At 36.8% G+C, this 16,807-nt stretch overlaps 1 protein-coding gene across 10 annotated transcripts in view; it reads left to right on the top strand.

Annotated features, from left to right (window-relative positions):
• Positions 1-16,807, top strand: part of RABGAP1L (RAB GTPase activating protein 1 like) — an 830,901-nt gene that overhangs the window by 138,703 nt on the left and 675,391 nt on the right. For all 10 annotated transcript variants that reach the window (XM_055111246.3, XM_063603797.1, XM_008978332.4 and 7 more), the window contains one exon: positions 557-698. In XM_055111246.3, the coding sequence (XP_054967221.1) occupies positions 557-698 (142 nt within the window). The remainder of the gene's footprint in view (positions 1-556; positions 699-16,807) is intronic.

Raw genomic sequence — 16,807 nt, 5'->3', positions numbered from 1 at the left:
AATTTGATTAGCAAATTAAATCCATATATATTTATATATGTAACCCACATATATATTTTTATACATATAACAAATATATCTTTAACAAAAAATATAACATCTATATCTGTGGCTACCTATCAGGGATGGGTATAATATAGGAAGGCATATTGGTATGCATGTGGTTCCCCAACTGTATACAGTTGTAAAAAATCTTTGAGCTATATAGTTTAGGTTTGTGTAAGGTAGTCAGTTAAGAGTCTAGCATCACTTGCTTATCTGTCTGTCCTAGAACCTCTGGTGTCTCAGGTTTTTCTGATGAAAAGAAATTGAGTTCTCCAAAAATAATTAGTAGGTTTCATCATATTAGTTAAAAATAATACTAGAGGAACATAAATTTAGAATATCCTGTGAAGGACAGTGCACCTTAAAAGTTTTCAGAACCTTAGACATGCTGTAGATCAAACACAACATGCCATTCTTCATTGCAGCTCTTTTGAATGCATTATTTAAATACTATCTTTCAATGTTTCCTTCAGATTTCTAATATTTAAATATACTGTTATGTTTTTCTCAGTCTGAGGGAAAAGGCCATACCAATGCTGGAGATGCAATATATGAGGTGGTGAGTCTACAGCGAGAGTCTGACAAGGAGGAACCAGTCACTCCTACTAGTGGAGGGGGTCCAATGTCACCCCAGGATGATGAAGCAGAAGAGGGTAAGAAGTTGGACTTACTCAGTTTATTCTGTCTGTATAGCTGCTTTACTTACAATCTTCAGAGGAGGTGTGTGTGTTGTGGGGAGAAGTGGTGGTTATTCCTAACCTCTGTTACCCTTAGGCCAAATTCTACAAGATGCAGAAAAGAATTTGGTTCATTTGGTTCCTAAGTTGCATAGTCCCCAGTGCCACTTTTGCAACTATTTAAATTTGACAGCATCACTTGGCTGCTGTTGTTTTCTGTTTTATTTCAATTATTTTTATTTTTTATTTTTTTGAGATAGAGTCTCCCCTGTCACCCAGGTTGGAGTGCAGTGGAAAATCTCGGCTCACTGCAACCTCTGCCTCCCGGGTTCAAACAATTCTCCTGCCTCAGCCTCCTGAGTAGCCAGATACAGGTGTGCGCCACCATGCTTGGCTACTTTTTTTTGTATTTTTAGTAGAGATGGGGTTTCGCCATGTTGGCCAGGCTTGTCTCAAACTCCTGACCTCAAGTAATCTGCCCGCCTCAGCCTACCAAAGTGCTGGGATTACAGGCGTGAGCCACTGCACCTGCCCTCAATTGATTTTTAAAATTTTTTAGTTGTAATTATAGCCTTTTTTTCTATTTTATTTTTTCTATTTTATTCTTTGCATATATATATATATTTTTTAATACTTTAAGTTCTAGGGTACATGTGCACAACGTGCAGGTTTGTTACATATGTATACATGTGCCATGTTGGTGTGCTGCACCCATTAACTCGTCATTTATATTAGGTATCTCTCCTAATGCTATCCCTCCCCCCTCCTCCCACCCCATAACAGGCCGCAGTGTGTGATGTTCCCTTCCTGTGTCCAAGTGTTCTCATTGTTCACTTCTCACCTATGAGTGAGAACATGCGGTGTTTGGTTTTTTGCCCTTGCAATAGTTTGCTGAGAATGATGGTTTCCAGCTTCATCCATGTCCCTACAAAGGACATGAACTCATCCTTTTTTATGGCTGCATAGTATTCCATGGTGTATATGTGCCACATTTTCTTAATCCAGTCTATCATTGTTGGACATTTGGGTTGGTTCCAAGTCTTTGCTATTGTGAGTAGTGCTGCAATAAACGTACGTGTGCACGTGTCTTTATAGCAGCATGATTTATAATCCTTTGGGTATATACCCAGTAATGGGATGGCTGGGTCAAATGGTATTTCTAGTTCTAGATCCTTGAGGAATCGCCACACTGACTTCCACAATGGTTGAACTAGTTTACAGTGCCACCAACAGTGTAAAAGTGTTCCTGTTTCTCCACGTCTTCTCCAGCACCTGTTGTTTCCTGACTTTTTAACAATCGCCATTCTAACTGGTGTGAGATGGTATCTCATTGTGGTTTTGATTTGCATTTCTCTGATGGCCAGTGATGATGAGCATTTTTTCATGTGTCTGTTGGCTGCATAAATATCTTCTTGAAGTATTTAATGAGAAGTTTCAAATGATCTCCTGTGACTTTAGAATTTTCATGATTGTTACGTCATGTCCTGTTTCTCATTTGACATCATTCAATTCTTGTTTTTTTTGTTGCTGTACCCCTTACCTCTGCTTTTTTTGGAAATAGTGGGGTATCTGCTCTATTTACTACATGGTTGCTGCTGAGCGATAACTGACCTCACAAAAAGCACACATCATATGGCTCTGTGCTCAATACTCTTTTTATACAAACTAGAGCTAAATGACAGATGTTTACTTTAAGACCTTGTATCATGTGCTTCTAGGGTATGGTTTATTAATAGTAAATTTCTTAATTTTTATTATCTTTGAAAAAAGCATCTTAGAATTCTCAGTCTTGCTTCTGTATGAAGCTATTTTTTTCTATGATTGCCATAAACATAATAATTATTTTTAGCTAATATTTATTTAGTGCTTACTATATGCTAAGAACATTCCAAGTATTTCAAATATGTTAACTTATTTGAGTCTTACAATCCTATGAATACTCTTATTAACTTGGTTTTAAGGATGAGAAACTGAGACACAGAGAGCATCATCACTTGCTAAGCTCACTCAGCTCAAAGTGACAAAGCTGAGATCTGAGTCCAGGCTATCTGACTTTAAGATTTGTACTTGTAACTATGACATTATTCGGTCAAGTTAGCCAGTTGACTAAAACATGAGAACAACTCACTTTTAAAACTAAGGTAAAATTCACATAACATGAAAATAACATGAAAACTTAAGCATGTACAACTCAGTGGCATTTTAGTACATTCACAATTTTGGGCAACCATCACCTCTATCTAGTTCTTAAACATTTTCGTCATCCAAGAGGAAATATTATACCTATTAAGCAGTCACTCCCTGTTCTCCCCTTTCCCTTCCCCCTGGCAGCCACTAATCTGCTTTCTATCTCTATGGCTTTACCTATTTTGCATAATTCATATAAATGGAATCATACAAAATGTGACTTTTTGTGTCTGGCTTCTTTCACTTAGCACAGTGTTTTCTGAGCATATTGTTTCATCTACATTGATACATGATATAGCAGGTGTCAGTATTTCATTCCATTTTATGACTGAATAATAATTGTTTAGATAAACCACATTTTGTTTATCCATTCATCTTTCAGTGGACACTGGTTGGTTCCATATTTTGGCTATTGTGAATAATGCTGCAGTACACATGGGAGTGCAGCTGTCCCTTTGACATACTGGTTCATTTCCTTTGGATATATATGCAGTAGTAGGATTGCTAGATTATATGGTAGTTCTATTTTTAATTTTTTGAGGAACCACCATAGTGTTTTTCATAGTGGTTGTACCAATTTGTATTTCTACCAATAGTGTTCAAGGGTTCCCTTTTCTCCACATCCTTGGAAACACTTACTTTTGCTTTTTGATAATAGCCGTTTTAATGGGTGTGAGATGATATCTCATTGTAGTTGTGATTTCCATTTCCCTTATGATAGTGATGTTGAGTACCTTTGCATATACCTGTTAGTCATTTGCATGTCTTCTTTTGAGAAATGTCTATTTAGGTCCCCTGTCCATTTAAAATTTTTTTTTCTTTTTGCTATTGAGTTGTGCAAAATTCACACATATATGTGTATTTACGTATGTATGTGTATATGTATACAGGCTGTATACATATCTATATATATACACACATATACATATATGCATATCTGTTATGAGATGTGTGATTTGCAAAATATTTTCTCTCATTCTGTAGGTTGCCCTTTTATACACTGTTGATTGTTTCCTTTGTTTTGCAGATGTTTTTTAGTTTGATGTAATCCCATTTATCTATTTTTGCTTTTGTTCCTTTTGCTTTTGGGGTTTTATCCAAAAAATCATTGCCCAAACCAGTGTCATGGAGCTGCTCCCCTTTGTTTTCTTCTAGTAGTTTAATTTAAGTCTTTAATCCATTTTTAGTTTATTTTTATGTATGGTGGTGTGAGATAAAAGTCTAATCTCTAATTTCATTCTTCTGCATGTTGTGGATATCCAGTTTTTCCAAAACCATTTATTTGAAGAGACTGTTCTTTCCCCATTGTATGTTCTTGGCACCTTTGTTGAATGTCAGTTGGCTCTAAATACATGGAATTATTTCTGTTCTCTTTATCCCATTGGTCTATATGTCTATTTTTATGCTGATCTCATGTTGTTTTGGTTACTTTAGCATTGCACTAGATTTTGAAGTCAGATAGTGTAATGCTTCCAGCTTTGATCTTTTTGCTCAAGATTGCTTCACCTATTTGGGATCCTTTGTGGCTCTATATGAATCTTAGGATTTTTTTTTCTATTACTGTGAAGTATGTCATTGGAATTTTGTTAGGGATTGTGTTGTGATCTGTAGATTGCTTTGAGTAGTATAGACATTTAAACATATTAATTCTTCCAATCCATGTACACAGTATATCACTCCATTTATTTGTATCTTCTTAAATTTCTGTCATCAATGTCTTATAGTTTTCAGTGGAGAGATCTTTCACCTCATGGGTTAAATTTATTTCTAAGTATTTATCTTTTGTAGCTAATGGGATTTAAATGGGGTTTAAAAAATTAGTTTTCAGATAGTTTGCTGTTACTCTGTAGGAATTCTACTGATTTTTGTATCCTGCAACTTTACCGAATTTATGTATTAATTCTAACAGTTTTTCGATGGAGTGTTTAGGGTTTGCTATAAATAAGATAATGTCATCTGCAAACCAGGACAATTTGATTTCTTCTCCAGTTTGTATACCTTTTATTTCTTTCTCTTGCCTAATTGCTTTGGCCAGGACTCATTACTATTTTGAATAGAAGTGGCAAGAATAGGCATCCTTGTCTTGTTCTGAATCTTAGAGGAAAAGCTTTTAGCCTTTCCCCATTCAGTATAATGTTAGCTATGGGTTTGACATATATGGCCTTATTTTATCGAGGTATATCCCTTCTATACTTAATATGTTGAGAGTTTTTCACATGAAAGGATGTTGAATTGTGTCAAATGCTTCTTCTGTATTAGTTGAAATTATCATGTGATTTTTATCCTTCATTCTGTTCATGTGATGCATTACATTTACAGATTTGCGTATGTTAACTCATTCTTGCATCTCCTGGATGAATCCCACTTGATCATGATGAATAATCTTTTTAATGTGCTGTTGTGTTTGGTATTCTAGTGTTCTGTTGAGGTTTTTTGCATCTGTGTTCTTCAGAAATATTGGCCTGTAGTTTTCATTTTTTGTAGTATCCTTGTCTGTGTCTGGCTTTGATATTAGTGTAATGCTGGCCTCATAAAATAAGGTTGGAATTACTCTGCTCTCTTGAAATTTTTGGAAAAGTTTGAGAACAGTTGGTATTAATTCATCTTTCAGTCTTTGTTAGAATTCAGCGATGGAGCCATCAGGTCCTGAGCTTCCTTTTTTTGCTGGGAGACTGTTTATTACTGATCCAGTGTTATTACTCATTATTGGTTTGTTCAGATTTTCTATTTCTTGATAATTCAATCTTGGTAGGTTGTATGTGTCAAGGAATTATTCATGTCTTCTAGGTTGTTTAACTGTTTGAATATAAGGGTCTATAACAGTATTTTATGATTCTTTGTATTTCTGTTGTATCAGTTGAAATGTCTCCTTGGTGTTCAGGAGCATATTGTTTAATTTCCATGTATTTGTGAATTTTCCGAAGCTTTTTCTGTTATTAATTTGTTGTTTTATACTATTGTGGTTGAAAAAGATACTTGATACGATTTCAGTCTTCTTAAATTTGTTAAGACTTGTTTTGTGGCCTAACATATGATCTGTTCTGGAGAATGTTTCATACACAGTTGAGGAGAATGTATATTGTGCAGTTGTTAGATGGAATGTCTTATATATTATTTAGTCTAGAGTGTACTTTAAGTCTGATGTTCCTTTATTGATATTCTGTCTGGATGATCTGTCCATTGCTGAAAGTGGGTTGTTGAAATCTCTTACTATTTTTTGTATTGCAGAATATCTCTTCAGATCTATTAATGTCTGCTTTATATATAGGTACTTTGATGTTGAGTGCATATATTTACAATTGTTATAGTCTCTTGCTGAATTGACCTTTTTATTATATAATCACCTTCTTTGTCTCTAAATTTTTTTAATTTTATTTTTTGTGGACACATAGTAGGTGTATATATTTCTGGGGTACATGAGGTATTTTGGTAAAGAATGCAGTGTGAAATAAGCACGTCATGGAGAATGGAGTATTTATTCTCTCATACTCTTTGAGAGTATTCTCTCATACTCATATTCTCTCATACTCATTCTCTCATATAACTCTTTGAGTTACACACAATCCAGTTATACTTTTTAAGTTATTTTAAATAGTACAATTAAGTTATTATTGACTATAGTCATCCTGTGTGCTGTCAAATACTAGGTCTTATTCATTCTTTCAATTTTTTTTGTACCTATTAACCATCCCCGCCTCCCCCCGCAACCCATCACTACTATTCCCAGCCCCTGGTAACCATCTGTATTAGTCTGTTCTCACGCTGCTGTAAGGGTACTACCCAAGATTGGGTAATTTATAAACAAAGGAGGTTTAATTGACTCACAGTTTTGCATGGCTGGGGAGGCCTCAGGAAATTTACAATCATGGTGGAAGGGGAAGCAGGTACTTTCTTCACAAGGCGGCAGGAGAGAGAGTGAGAGAGAGAAAAGGGAAGAGCCCCCTTATAAAACCATCAGATCTCATGAGAATTCATTCACTATCATGAGAATAGTATGGGGGAAACTGCCCCCATGATCCAGTCACCTTCTACTAGGTCTGTCCCTCAACAACTGGGGACTACAATTCAAGATGAGATTTGGGTGGGGGATGCAAAGCCTAACCGTATCATCATCCTTCTACTCTCTGTGTCCATGACTTCAATTGTTTTGATTTTTAGATTCCACAAATAAGTGAGAACATACAATGTTTGTCTTTCTGTGCCTGGCTTATTTCACTTAACATAATGATCTCCAGTTCAATCCACGTTGTTGCAAATGACTGGATCTTTATTTTTATTTTTTTGAGATGGAGTTTCACTCTTGTTGCCCAGGCTGGAGTGCAGTGGTGCGATCTCAGCTCACTGCAACCTCCGCCTCTTGGGTTCAAGTGATTCTCTTGCCTCAGCCTTCTGAGTAGCTGGGATTACGGGTGTCCAGCACCATGCCTGGCTAATTTTTTGTATTTTAGTAGAGACAGGGTTTCGCCGTGTTGGCCAGGCTTGTCTCAAACTCCTGACCTCAGGTGATCCACCCACCTTGGCCTCTCAAAGTGCTGGGATTACAGGCATGAGCCACCATGCCCAGCTGACAGATGACTGGATCTTATTCTTTTTTATGGTTGAATAGTCCTCCGTTGCATATAAGTATCACATTTTCTTTATCCATTTATCTGTTGATGGACACTTGGGTTGCTTCCAAATCTTAGTGATTGTAAACAGTGTTGCAACAAACACAGGAGTACACGTATCTTTTTGCTACACTGATTTCCTTTCTTGTTGGAAATATACCCAGCAGTGGGATTGCTGGATCATATGGTAGCTTAATTTTTAGTTTTTTGAGGAACCTCCAAACTGTTCTATATAGTGGTTGTACTAATTTACATTTCCACCAACAGTGTACAAGGGTTCTTTTATCTCTACATCACTAGCATTTGTGATTGCCTGCCTTTTGGATGTAAGCTATTTTAACTGGGGTGAGATGATATCTCATTGTAGTTTTGATTTGCATTTCCCTGATGATTAAAGATGTTGAGCATCTTTTCATATGCCTGTTTGCCATTTGTATGTCTTTTTTTTTTCTTGAGAAATGTCTATTCAAATCTTTTGCCCATGTGTTAATCAGATTATTCGATTTTTTCCTACAGAGTTGTTTGAGCTGTTCCTTATATTTTCTGGTTATTAATCCCTTGTCAGATAGGTAGTTTACAAATATTTTCTCCCATCCTGTGAGTTATCTCTTCACTTTGTTAATTGCATCCTTTGCTGTGCAGAAGCTTTCTAACTTGATACGGTCTCATTTGTTCATGTTTGCTTTGGGTGCCTGTGTTTGTAGGGTATTACCCATGAAATTTTTGCCTAGACCAATGTCCTGGAGATTTTCCCCAGTGTTTCTTATAGTAGTTTTATAGTTTGAGGTCTTATACTTGAGTCTTTAATGCGTTTTGTTTTGATTTTTGTATATGGTGAGAGGGGATTAGTTTCATCCTTCTGGATATGGATATTCAGTTTTCCCAGAACCATTTATTGAAGAGACTGTTCTTTCTCCAATGTCTGTTTTTGGCACCTTTGTCAAAAAATATTTCACTGTAGATGTATGGATTTATTTCTGGGTTCTCTCTTCAGTTCCATTGGTCTATGTGTCTGTTTTTATGCCAGTCCCATGCTGTTTTGGTTACTATAGCTCTGTAGTATAGTTTGAAGTCAGTTGTGATTCTTGAACTGCCTCAGCCTCCCGAGTAGCTGGGACTACAGGTGCCTACCACCACGCCTGGCTAATTTTTTGTAGTTTTAGTAGAGACGAGGTTTCACCATGCTAGGCAGGATGGTCTCGATCTGACCTTGTGATCTGCCCGCCTCGGCCTCCCAAAGTGCTGGGATTACAGGCACGAGCCACCACCACACCTGGCCATAAATGGGATTATTTTTAAAAATTCTTTTCCACGTTGTTGACAATTGGCGTATGTAAATGCTACCAATTTTTGTATTGTAATTTGGTATCCTGTAACTTTATTGAATTTGTTGATGAGTTTTAATAGTTTTGTGGTGGAGCCTTTAGGCTTTTCCAAATATAAGACTATGTCATCTGCAAAAAAGGATAATTTGACTTCTTTCTTTCCAATTTGGATGCCGTTTATATCTTTGTCCTGTCTCATTGCTCTAGCTAGGACTTGCAGTACTGTGTTGATTAACAGTGGTAACAGTGCTCTAGCTAGGACTTCTGGTGCTATATTGAATAACAGTGGTGATAGTGGGCATCCTGGTTGTGTTCCAGATCTTAGAGGAAAGGCTTTCAGTTTTTCTCCATTCAGTATGGTACTAGCTGTTGGTCTATCATATATGGCTTTTATTATGTTGAGGTATGTTCCTTCTATCTCAAGCTTTTTTGAGGGTTTTTAATCATGAAGGGATGTTGAATTTTATCAAATGCTTTTTCAGTATCAATTCAAATGATCATAGTTTTTTTCCTTCATTCTGTTGATATGATGTATCACATTGATAGATTTGAACCATCCCTGCATCCCAGGGATAAATCTCAATTGGTCATGGTGAATGATCTTTCTAATGTATTGTTGAATTCTGTTTGCTGGTATTTTGTTGATGATTTTTGTGTGAGTATTTATCAGAGATATTGGCCTATAGTTTTCTTTTTTTTGATATGTGTTTGTCTGGTTTTGGTATCAGGGTAATACTGGCCTTGTAGAATGAGTCTGGACATTTGGAAGAGTTCCCTCGTCCTCTGTTTTGCAGTAGTTCGATTTGGATTGGTATTAGTTCTTTAAATGTTTGATAGAATTCAACAGTGAAGTCATCGGTTCCTGGGCTTTTCTTTAGTGGGAGACTTTTTATTATTGCTTCAATCTCAGTACTTGTTATTAGTCTATTCAGGTCTTGGATTTCTTCATGGTTCAATCTTGGTAGGTTGTATGTGTCTAGGAATGTGTTCTATTCTTCTAGATTTTCCAATTCATTGGCATACGGTTGCGCATAGTAACCACTGATGATCCTTTGAATTTCTGCCATCTCAGTGATAATGTCTCTGTTTTCCTTTCTGATCTTATTTATCTGTATCTTTTTACTTTTTTTCTTAGTCTGGCTAAAGGTTTGTCAATTTTGTTGAACTTTTCAAGAAACCAGTGGTTTGTTTCATTGATTGTTCATTTTTTAAAGTTTCAATTTATTTGTTCTCTGATGTTTATTAGCTCTTTCCTTCAACTAATTTTGGGTTTGGTTTGCTTCTGCTTTTCTCATTTTTTAAGATGCATCATTAGAAGGTTTATTTGAAGTTTTTCCTTTTTTTGATGTAGACATTTATAGCTATAAACTTCCCTCTTTGTACTGCTTTTGCTGGGTTTTGGTATGTTGTGTTTCCTTAATCATTTATTTCAAGAAATTTTTCAATTTCCTTCTCAATTTCTTCATTGACCCACTGGTCGTTCAGGAGCGTATTGTTTAATTTCTCTGTATTTGTATAGTTTCCAAAATTCCTCTTTTTAACAATTTCTAGTTTTATTCCACTGTGGTCGAGAAGATGCTTGATATTATTTCAGTTTTTTTTGGAATGTTTTAAAACTTATTTTGTGACCTAAAATATGGTCTGTCCTTGAGAATCATCTGTGTTCTGAGGAAAAGAATATGTATTCTGCAGCCATTGGATGAAATATTCTGTAAATATCTATGAAGTCCATTAGGTCTATGATGCAGATTAAGTCTGATGTTTCTTTGTTGATTTTTTTGTCTAGAAGGTCTGTCCAGTGCTCACAGTGGGGGTTTGAAGGTATTATTGTGTTGGGGTTTATCTTTCTCTTTAGCTCTAATAATATTTGCTTTGTATATCTTGATGTTCCAGTGCTGAGGGCAGATATATTTAAAATTGTTGTATCTTTTTGCCGAATTGATCCCTTTATCATTATATGGTGACTTTCTTTGTCTCTCAGAGTTTTCTGTCTTGAAGTCTATTTTTCCACTATAAGTATAGCTATTCCTGCTCTTTTTTGTTTGTTTTCTTGTTTCAGTTGGCATGGAATATCTTTTTCCATCTCTTTATTCTCCATCTATATGTGTCCGTGTAGGTGAAGTTTGTTTCTTGTAGGCAACAGATCAATGGGTTTTGCTTTTTCATTCATTCAGCCAGTCTGTGTCTTTTGATGGGAGAGTTTAGTCCATTTACATTCATTGTTATCATTTCTAAGTGAGGATGTACTTCTGCCATTTTGTAATTTGTTTTCTGATCTTCTTTCTTTCCTTCCCGTCTTTCTTTAGTGAAGATGATTTTCTCTGTTGCTATGATTTCATTTCTTGCCTTTTTTTTTTTTTGAGACATGGTTTTGCCATGTTGCCCATGCTGTAGGATCTTTTCTTTATCCTTAGCCTTTGGGAGTTTGATTATCAAATGCCTTGACATAGTCTTCTTTGGGTTAAATGTGCTTGGTGTTCTATAACCTTCTTGTACTTGAATATTGGTATCTTTCTCTAGGTTTGGGAATCCATTTCAATACATTTTCTACCCTATCTCTTTCTCTACCTCCTCTTTAAGGCCAATAATGCTTAGATTCGCACCTTTGAGCCTTCTTAAAGATCCTGTAGGCATGCTTCATTGTTTCTTATTCTTTTTCTTTTTGGCTTCTCTGACTGTATTTTCATATAACCTGCCTTTAGGCTCACTAATTCTTTCTTCTGCCTCATCAATTTTGCTCTTAAAGGACTCTGATCTGTTCCTTAGCTCCAATTGCATTTTTCAGCTCCAGCGTTTCTGCTTAATTTAAAAAAATTATTTCAATCTCTGTTATATTTCTATGATAGATTTGTGAATTCCTTCTTTGTGTTATCTTGAATTTCTTTGATTTTTCTCAACACAGTTATTTTGAATTCTCTTTCTGAAGTTTCACATATCTCTGTTTCTTCAGGAATGGTCCCTGGTGTCTTATTGAGTTCATTTGGTGAGGTCATATTTTCCTGGATGGTGTTGATGCTAGTAGATGTTTTTCAGTGTCTGAGCATCAAAGAGTTAGGTATTTACTGTAGTTTTCACTGTCTGGGCTTATTAGTACCTGTCCTTTTTGGGAATGCTTTTCAGATATTTGAAAGGACTTGGGTGTTAATCTAAGCTGTATCTACTTTAGGGGCAAGCTCCTCAAGCCCAGTAATGCTATGGTTCTTGCAGACTCATAGAGATACTGCCGTGATGGTCTTGGATAAGATCTGGGAGAATTCTCTGGATTACCATGCAGAGACTCTTGTTCTCTTTTCTTACTTTTCTCCCAAACAAACAGTCTCTCTCTCTCTGTCCTGAGTTTCTCCCAAACAAACAGTCTCTCTCTGTCACCACTCCCTGGCTACTGCCTATGTTCACTCAGGCTCTGGAGCTGTACCATCAGCAGGTGGCAAAGCCAGCCATGCCTGTGTCCTTCCCTTTAGGGTGGGGAGGTCCCTCAGACCCCAGGGTTGGAGGTTCAGAGGTGCCATCCAGGAGTCAGGGACCTTAGAATTCTACCTGTTGTTCTGTCATACTGCCCCTGAGCTGGCAGTTGAACCACAAGACACAGTTCTTCCCACTGTTCTCTCCACTTTCCAAAGGCAGAGGAACCTCACCCCATAACCACCACCCACCCAGGCTACAAGGAGTACTGCCAGACTACCATAATATTCCTTTAAGGTCCAAGGGCTCTGAAGTCAGCTTGTGATGAATGCTTCCTGGCCTGGGACTCAGCCTTCAGGGCAGTGGGCTCCCCATTTGGCCAGGGCAGGTTTAGAAGTGCTGTCCAAGAGTCAAGTTCTGGAATCAGGGACTATAAGAGCCCACTTAGTGCTCTACTTCCCTGTGGCCATGCTAGAACCTAAGGTGCAAGACAAAGTCCTCTTTACTTTTTTCTCTGTTTTTCTCAAGCAGAAGGAGTTTTTTCCCATAGCCACTACAGCTAGTAATGTGCTGAGTTTCATCGGAAGCCAGCAAGTCTCAGAGGCTCACCCAAGGCCCTTGATGTAGTACCTGGGTATCACTGCTGGTTATTTCATGTCCAAGGCTCTTCAGATAGCAGGTGATGAACACTGCTGGGATTGGGTTTTTTCCTTCAAGGCAGTGGGTTCCCTTTTGGCTCAGGTTGTATCTAGAAATGTCTAGGAGCTATGGCCTGGAATGGGGACCTCATGATTCTGATGGTGCCCGATCTTGCTTTGGCAGAGCTGGTATCCAAGATGTAAGACAAAGTCTTCCCTACTCTTCCTCTCCTCTCCTCCAGTGGAAGGAAGGGTGTCTTTTGGAGCTGTGAGCTATGCAGACTGGGGTTAGGGGAGGGGTGATACTAGCACACCCCTGGCTGCCCCAGCTGATGTCTCAGTATGTCATGTTTCCCCCCAGTCCACTGTCTCTGGGCCTAGTTCATCACTATGACTTGCCTAAGAGTTGCAGTCCTTATGGTCTAGACTGCCTTTCACATTTACTTGTACATAGCACTGTAGCCCTTGGTGGCAAGGTCTGCAGGAACTCAAATTTGTACCGCTGAGGTCAGGGATTTCCCTTTGGCCAGGGCTGGTTTAAATGCTCCCTCCATGGGCGGGCATCAGCAAGAGTTGGGTCAGGTTTTGCTATCTCCTCTAACAGGACAGCACTAAGTTCAGTGCCCCACAGTTGCTGTGTTCTCCCTCCCCCTGTGCCCAGTGATGCTTACCCCACCATGTCACTGATGCCAGGGGTTATAGAGGGGTGGTATTGGCAGTTCAGGACTGTTTTTTTTTTTTTTTCTATCTCTTCAGTGCCTCTTTCAGCAATAAGAAGTTAAAACCAGGACTATGAGTGTTCGCTTGATTTTTGGTTCTTACAAAGGTTTTCTTTTTCTGTGTAGATAGTTGTTAAATTGATGTTCTTGCACAGGGGACAATTGGTGAAGCTTTCTATTCCCTATCTTCCTCCACCTACCTCTCCCCTTGTCTCTTTTTACACTTTTGAACTTAAAGTCTGTGTTGTCTGATATAAAAATAGCTACTCCTGCTCTGCTTTGGTTTTTATTTGCATGGGATAACTTTTCTCTTCGCTACATTTTTAGGTAAAGTGAGTCTCAGGTGAGTTTCAGGTAAACTTTTCTCCTTACTGGTAAAGTGAGTCTCTTGTAGGGAGCTATAATTGGGACGTTGTGTTTTTGTTTTGTTTTGTTTTGTTTTTCTTCCATTCAGCCACTCTATGTCTTTTGATTGAAATACTCAATCCATTTATATTCAAGATATTTATCTTTAGATAAAGACTTTTTACTGCCATTTGGTGATTGTTTTCTTTCTTTCTTTCTTTCTTTCTTTCTTTCTTTCTTTCTTTCTTTCTTTCTTTCTTTTTTGTAGACTTTTTGTTCCTGTCTTACTCTCTTTTAATCTTCCTTTGTGATTAATAATATTTTGTAATGGCACACTTTGTTTCCTTACTTTTTATCTTTTATGTATTTGCTGTACTTTTGCATTGTGATTACCATGAGGCTTATGAAAAACATCTTATAAAGGCTCTTTTAACCTGCCAACAGCTTAACTAACTGCATTAAAAAAAACTTTACACTTCATCTCCTTCTCCCATATTTACAATTTTTGATACTACAGTTTATATCTTTTTAACCTGTGTATTCTTTTAAAAATTATTATACCTATTATTGTTTTTAATAGTTTTGTCTTTTAACCTTCATACTGAAGATGTAAGTGATTTACATACTGCCATTACAGTATTGCATATTTTGTATATTTTACATATTTGCATATTTGTACTTACTTTTTTCAGTAACTTTTATACTTTCAGATCAGTATGTTTTATACTTTCAAATGTTTTTCTTACTAATTAACATTCTTTTCTTTCAGGTTGAAGAACTCTTTAGCATTTCTTGTAAGACAGATCTGGTGACATGATATTCTTTGATTTTTTTCCATCAGTTTTATAATTTTCCTCATAGATCATGTACAGATTTTATTGGATTAATTTTAAGTACTTCTTGTTATTAATATGAATGATACTGAGTTTTAAATTTAAAATTTCAATGGCTTATTTGTGGTATGTAGAAAAGCAGTTGACATCTTATATATTGACTTTGTATACAGGTAACCTTACTATTCTTGGTTATTAATTCTAAGAAGCTTTTGTTTGTTTTATCAAATCTTTGGAAATTTCTGCGTATGTCATTATGTCACCTGAAAATAAAGACAGTTTTATTTCTTCCTTCTCAATCTGTATAGCTTTCATTTTATTTTCTAAGTGTCTTATTGCATTTACTAGGACTTTCTGTACAATGCTCAATAGGAATGGTGAGAAGGGACATTCTTGTTCTCTTCCTGATCTTAGCAAGAAAGCATCTAGTTTCTTACTATTAACATTAAGATGTTAGTTGTAGGTCTTTGTAGGTGTTCTTTATCAAGGTGAGGAAGTTCTTTTCTATTCTTAGTCTGCTGGGAGTTTTTATCATGAATAAGTATTGGATTTTGTTAATTGCTTTTATTGATACGATCTTAGGATTTTTCTTCTTTAGCTGTTGATGTGATAGAGTAATTAATTGATTTTTGAATGTTCCTCTGCGGTTATTTAGTTAGCACTCTTTACTTTCTCGTGCCTTGCCATTTTGCTTCATCTGTTCCCTAAATAAAAATCTTCGATCACTATGTTTTTGCATCTTTAATATATGAACCACCAGTTGAAGTCCCTGCCTTCAGCTTGCTCACTCTTCAAAAACAGGACATTTGACTGATTTTTGTCTAAAAATTTTGATGTGGGTTTTGATACAGAACCATTGAAAATAAATGGTATGAAGGCATAAATTATATACAACAGAATGAACATATTTTGAGTGGTAGTTCACCAAGTTTGAAAAGTGTTATACATCCACATAATCACCACCAGAATTATGATATGAAACATTTTCATCACCCCAGAAACTTTCTCTTATGCCCTTTATAACTCATCATTTCCCCTCACTTGTGGTTCCTGGCAACCAGTGATCTATTTTCTGTCATTATAGTTTTACCTTTTCTTCAATTTCATATAAAAGGAATCACTTAGTACATAGTCTTTTGTATCTGGCTTCTTTACGTAGCATAATGCCTTTTAGATTTATCTACATTGTGTTAGCAGTTGGTTCTTTTTTATTGCTGAGTAGCAATCTGTTGTATAGATATGCTGCAGTTTGTTTAGTCATGAGTTAATGGATGTTTGGGTTATTTCTAGCTACTGGCTATTGTGAATTGTTGCGGGAAGTCAGGGACCCTGAATGGAGGGACCAGCTGAAGCCATGGCAGAAGAACATAAATTGTGAAGATTTCATGGACATATATTAGTTCCCCAAATTAATACTTTTATAATTTCTTATGCCTGTCTTTACTGCAGTCTCTGAACATAAATTGTGAAGATTTCATGGACATTTATCACTTCCCCAGTCAATACTCTTGGGATTTCCTATGCCTGTCTTTAATCTCTTAATCCCATCATCTTCTTAAGCTGAGGGTGTATGTCGCCTCAGGACCCTGTGATGATTGTGTTAACTGCACAAACTGTTCGTAAAGCATGTGTGTTTAAACAATATGAAATCTGGGTGCCTTGAAAAAAGAACAGGATAACAGTGATGTTCAGGGAACAAGGGAGATAACCATTAGGTCTGACTGCCTGGGAGCTGGGTGGAACAGAGCCATATTTCTCTTCTTACAAAAGTGAATAGGAGAAATATCGCTGAACTCTTTTTCTTAGCAAGGAACAGCCCTGTGAAAGAGAATGCGTTCCTAGGGGGAGGTCTCTAAAATGGCTGCTCTAGGAATGTCTGAATTATATGGTTGTTGATAAGGGATAAAATAAGCCCCAGTCTCCCGTAGCACTCCCAGGCCTATTAGGATGAGGAAATTCCTGTCTAGTAACTTTTAGTCAGACTGATTGTCTGCTTTCAAACTCTGTCTCCTGATAAGATGTTATCAAT

This window comes from Pan paniscus, chromosome 1 (assembly GCF_029289425.2).
Source record: "Pan paniscus chromosome 1, NHGRI_mPanPan1-v2.0_pri, whole genome shotgun sequence".
Taxonomy (NCBI): domain Eukaryota; kingdom Metazoa; phylum Chordata; class Mammalia; order Primates; family Hominidae; genus Pan; species Pan paniscus.
This window is presented reverse-complemented; position numbering and strand designations above follow the sequence as displayed.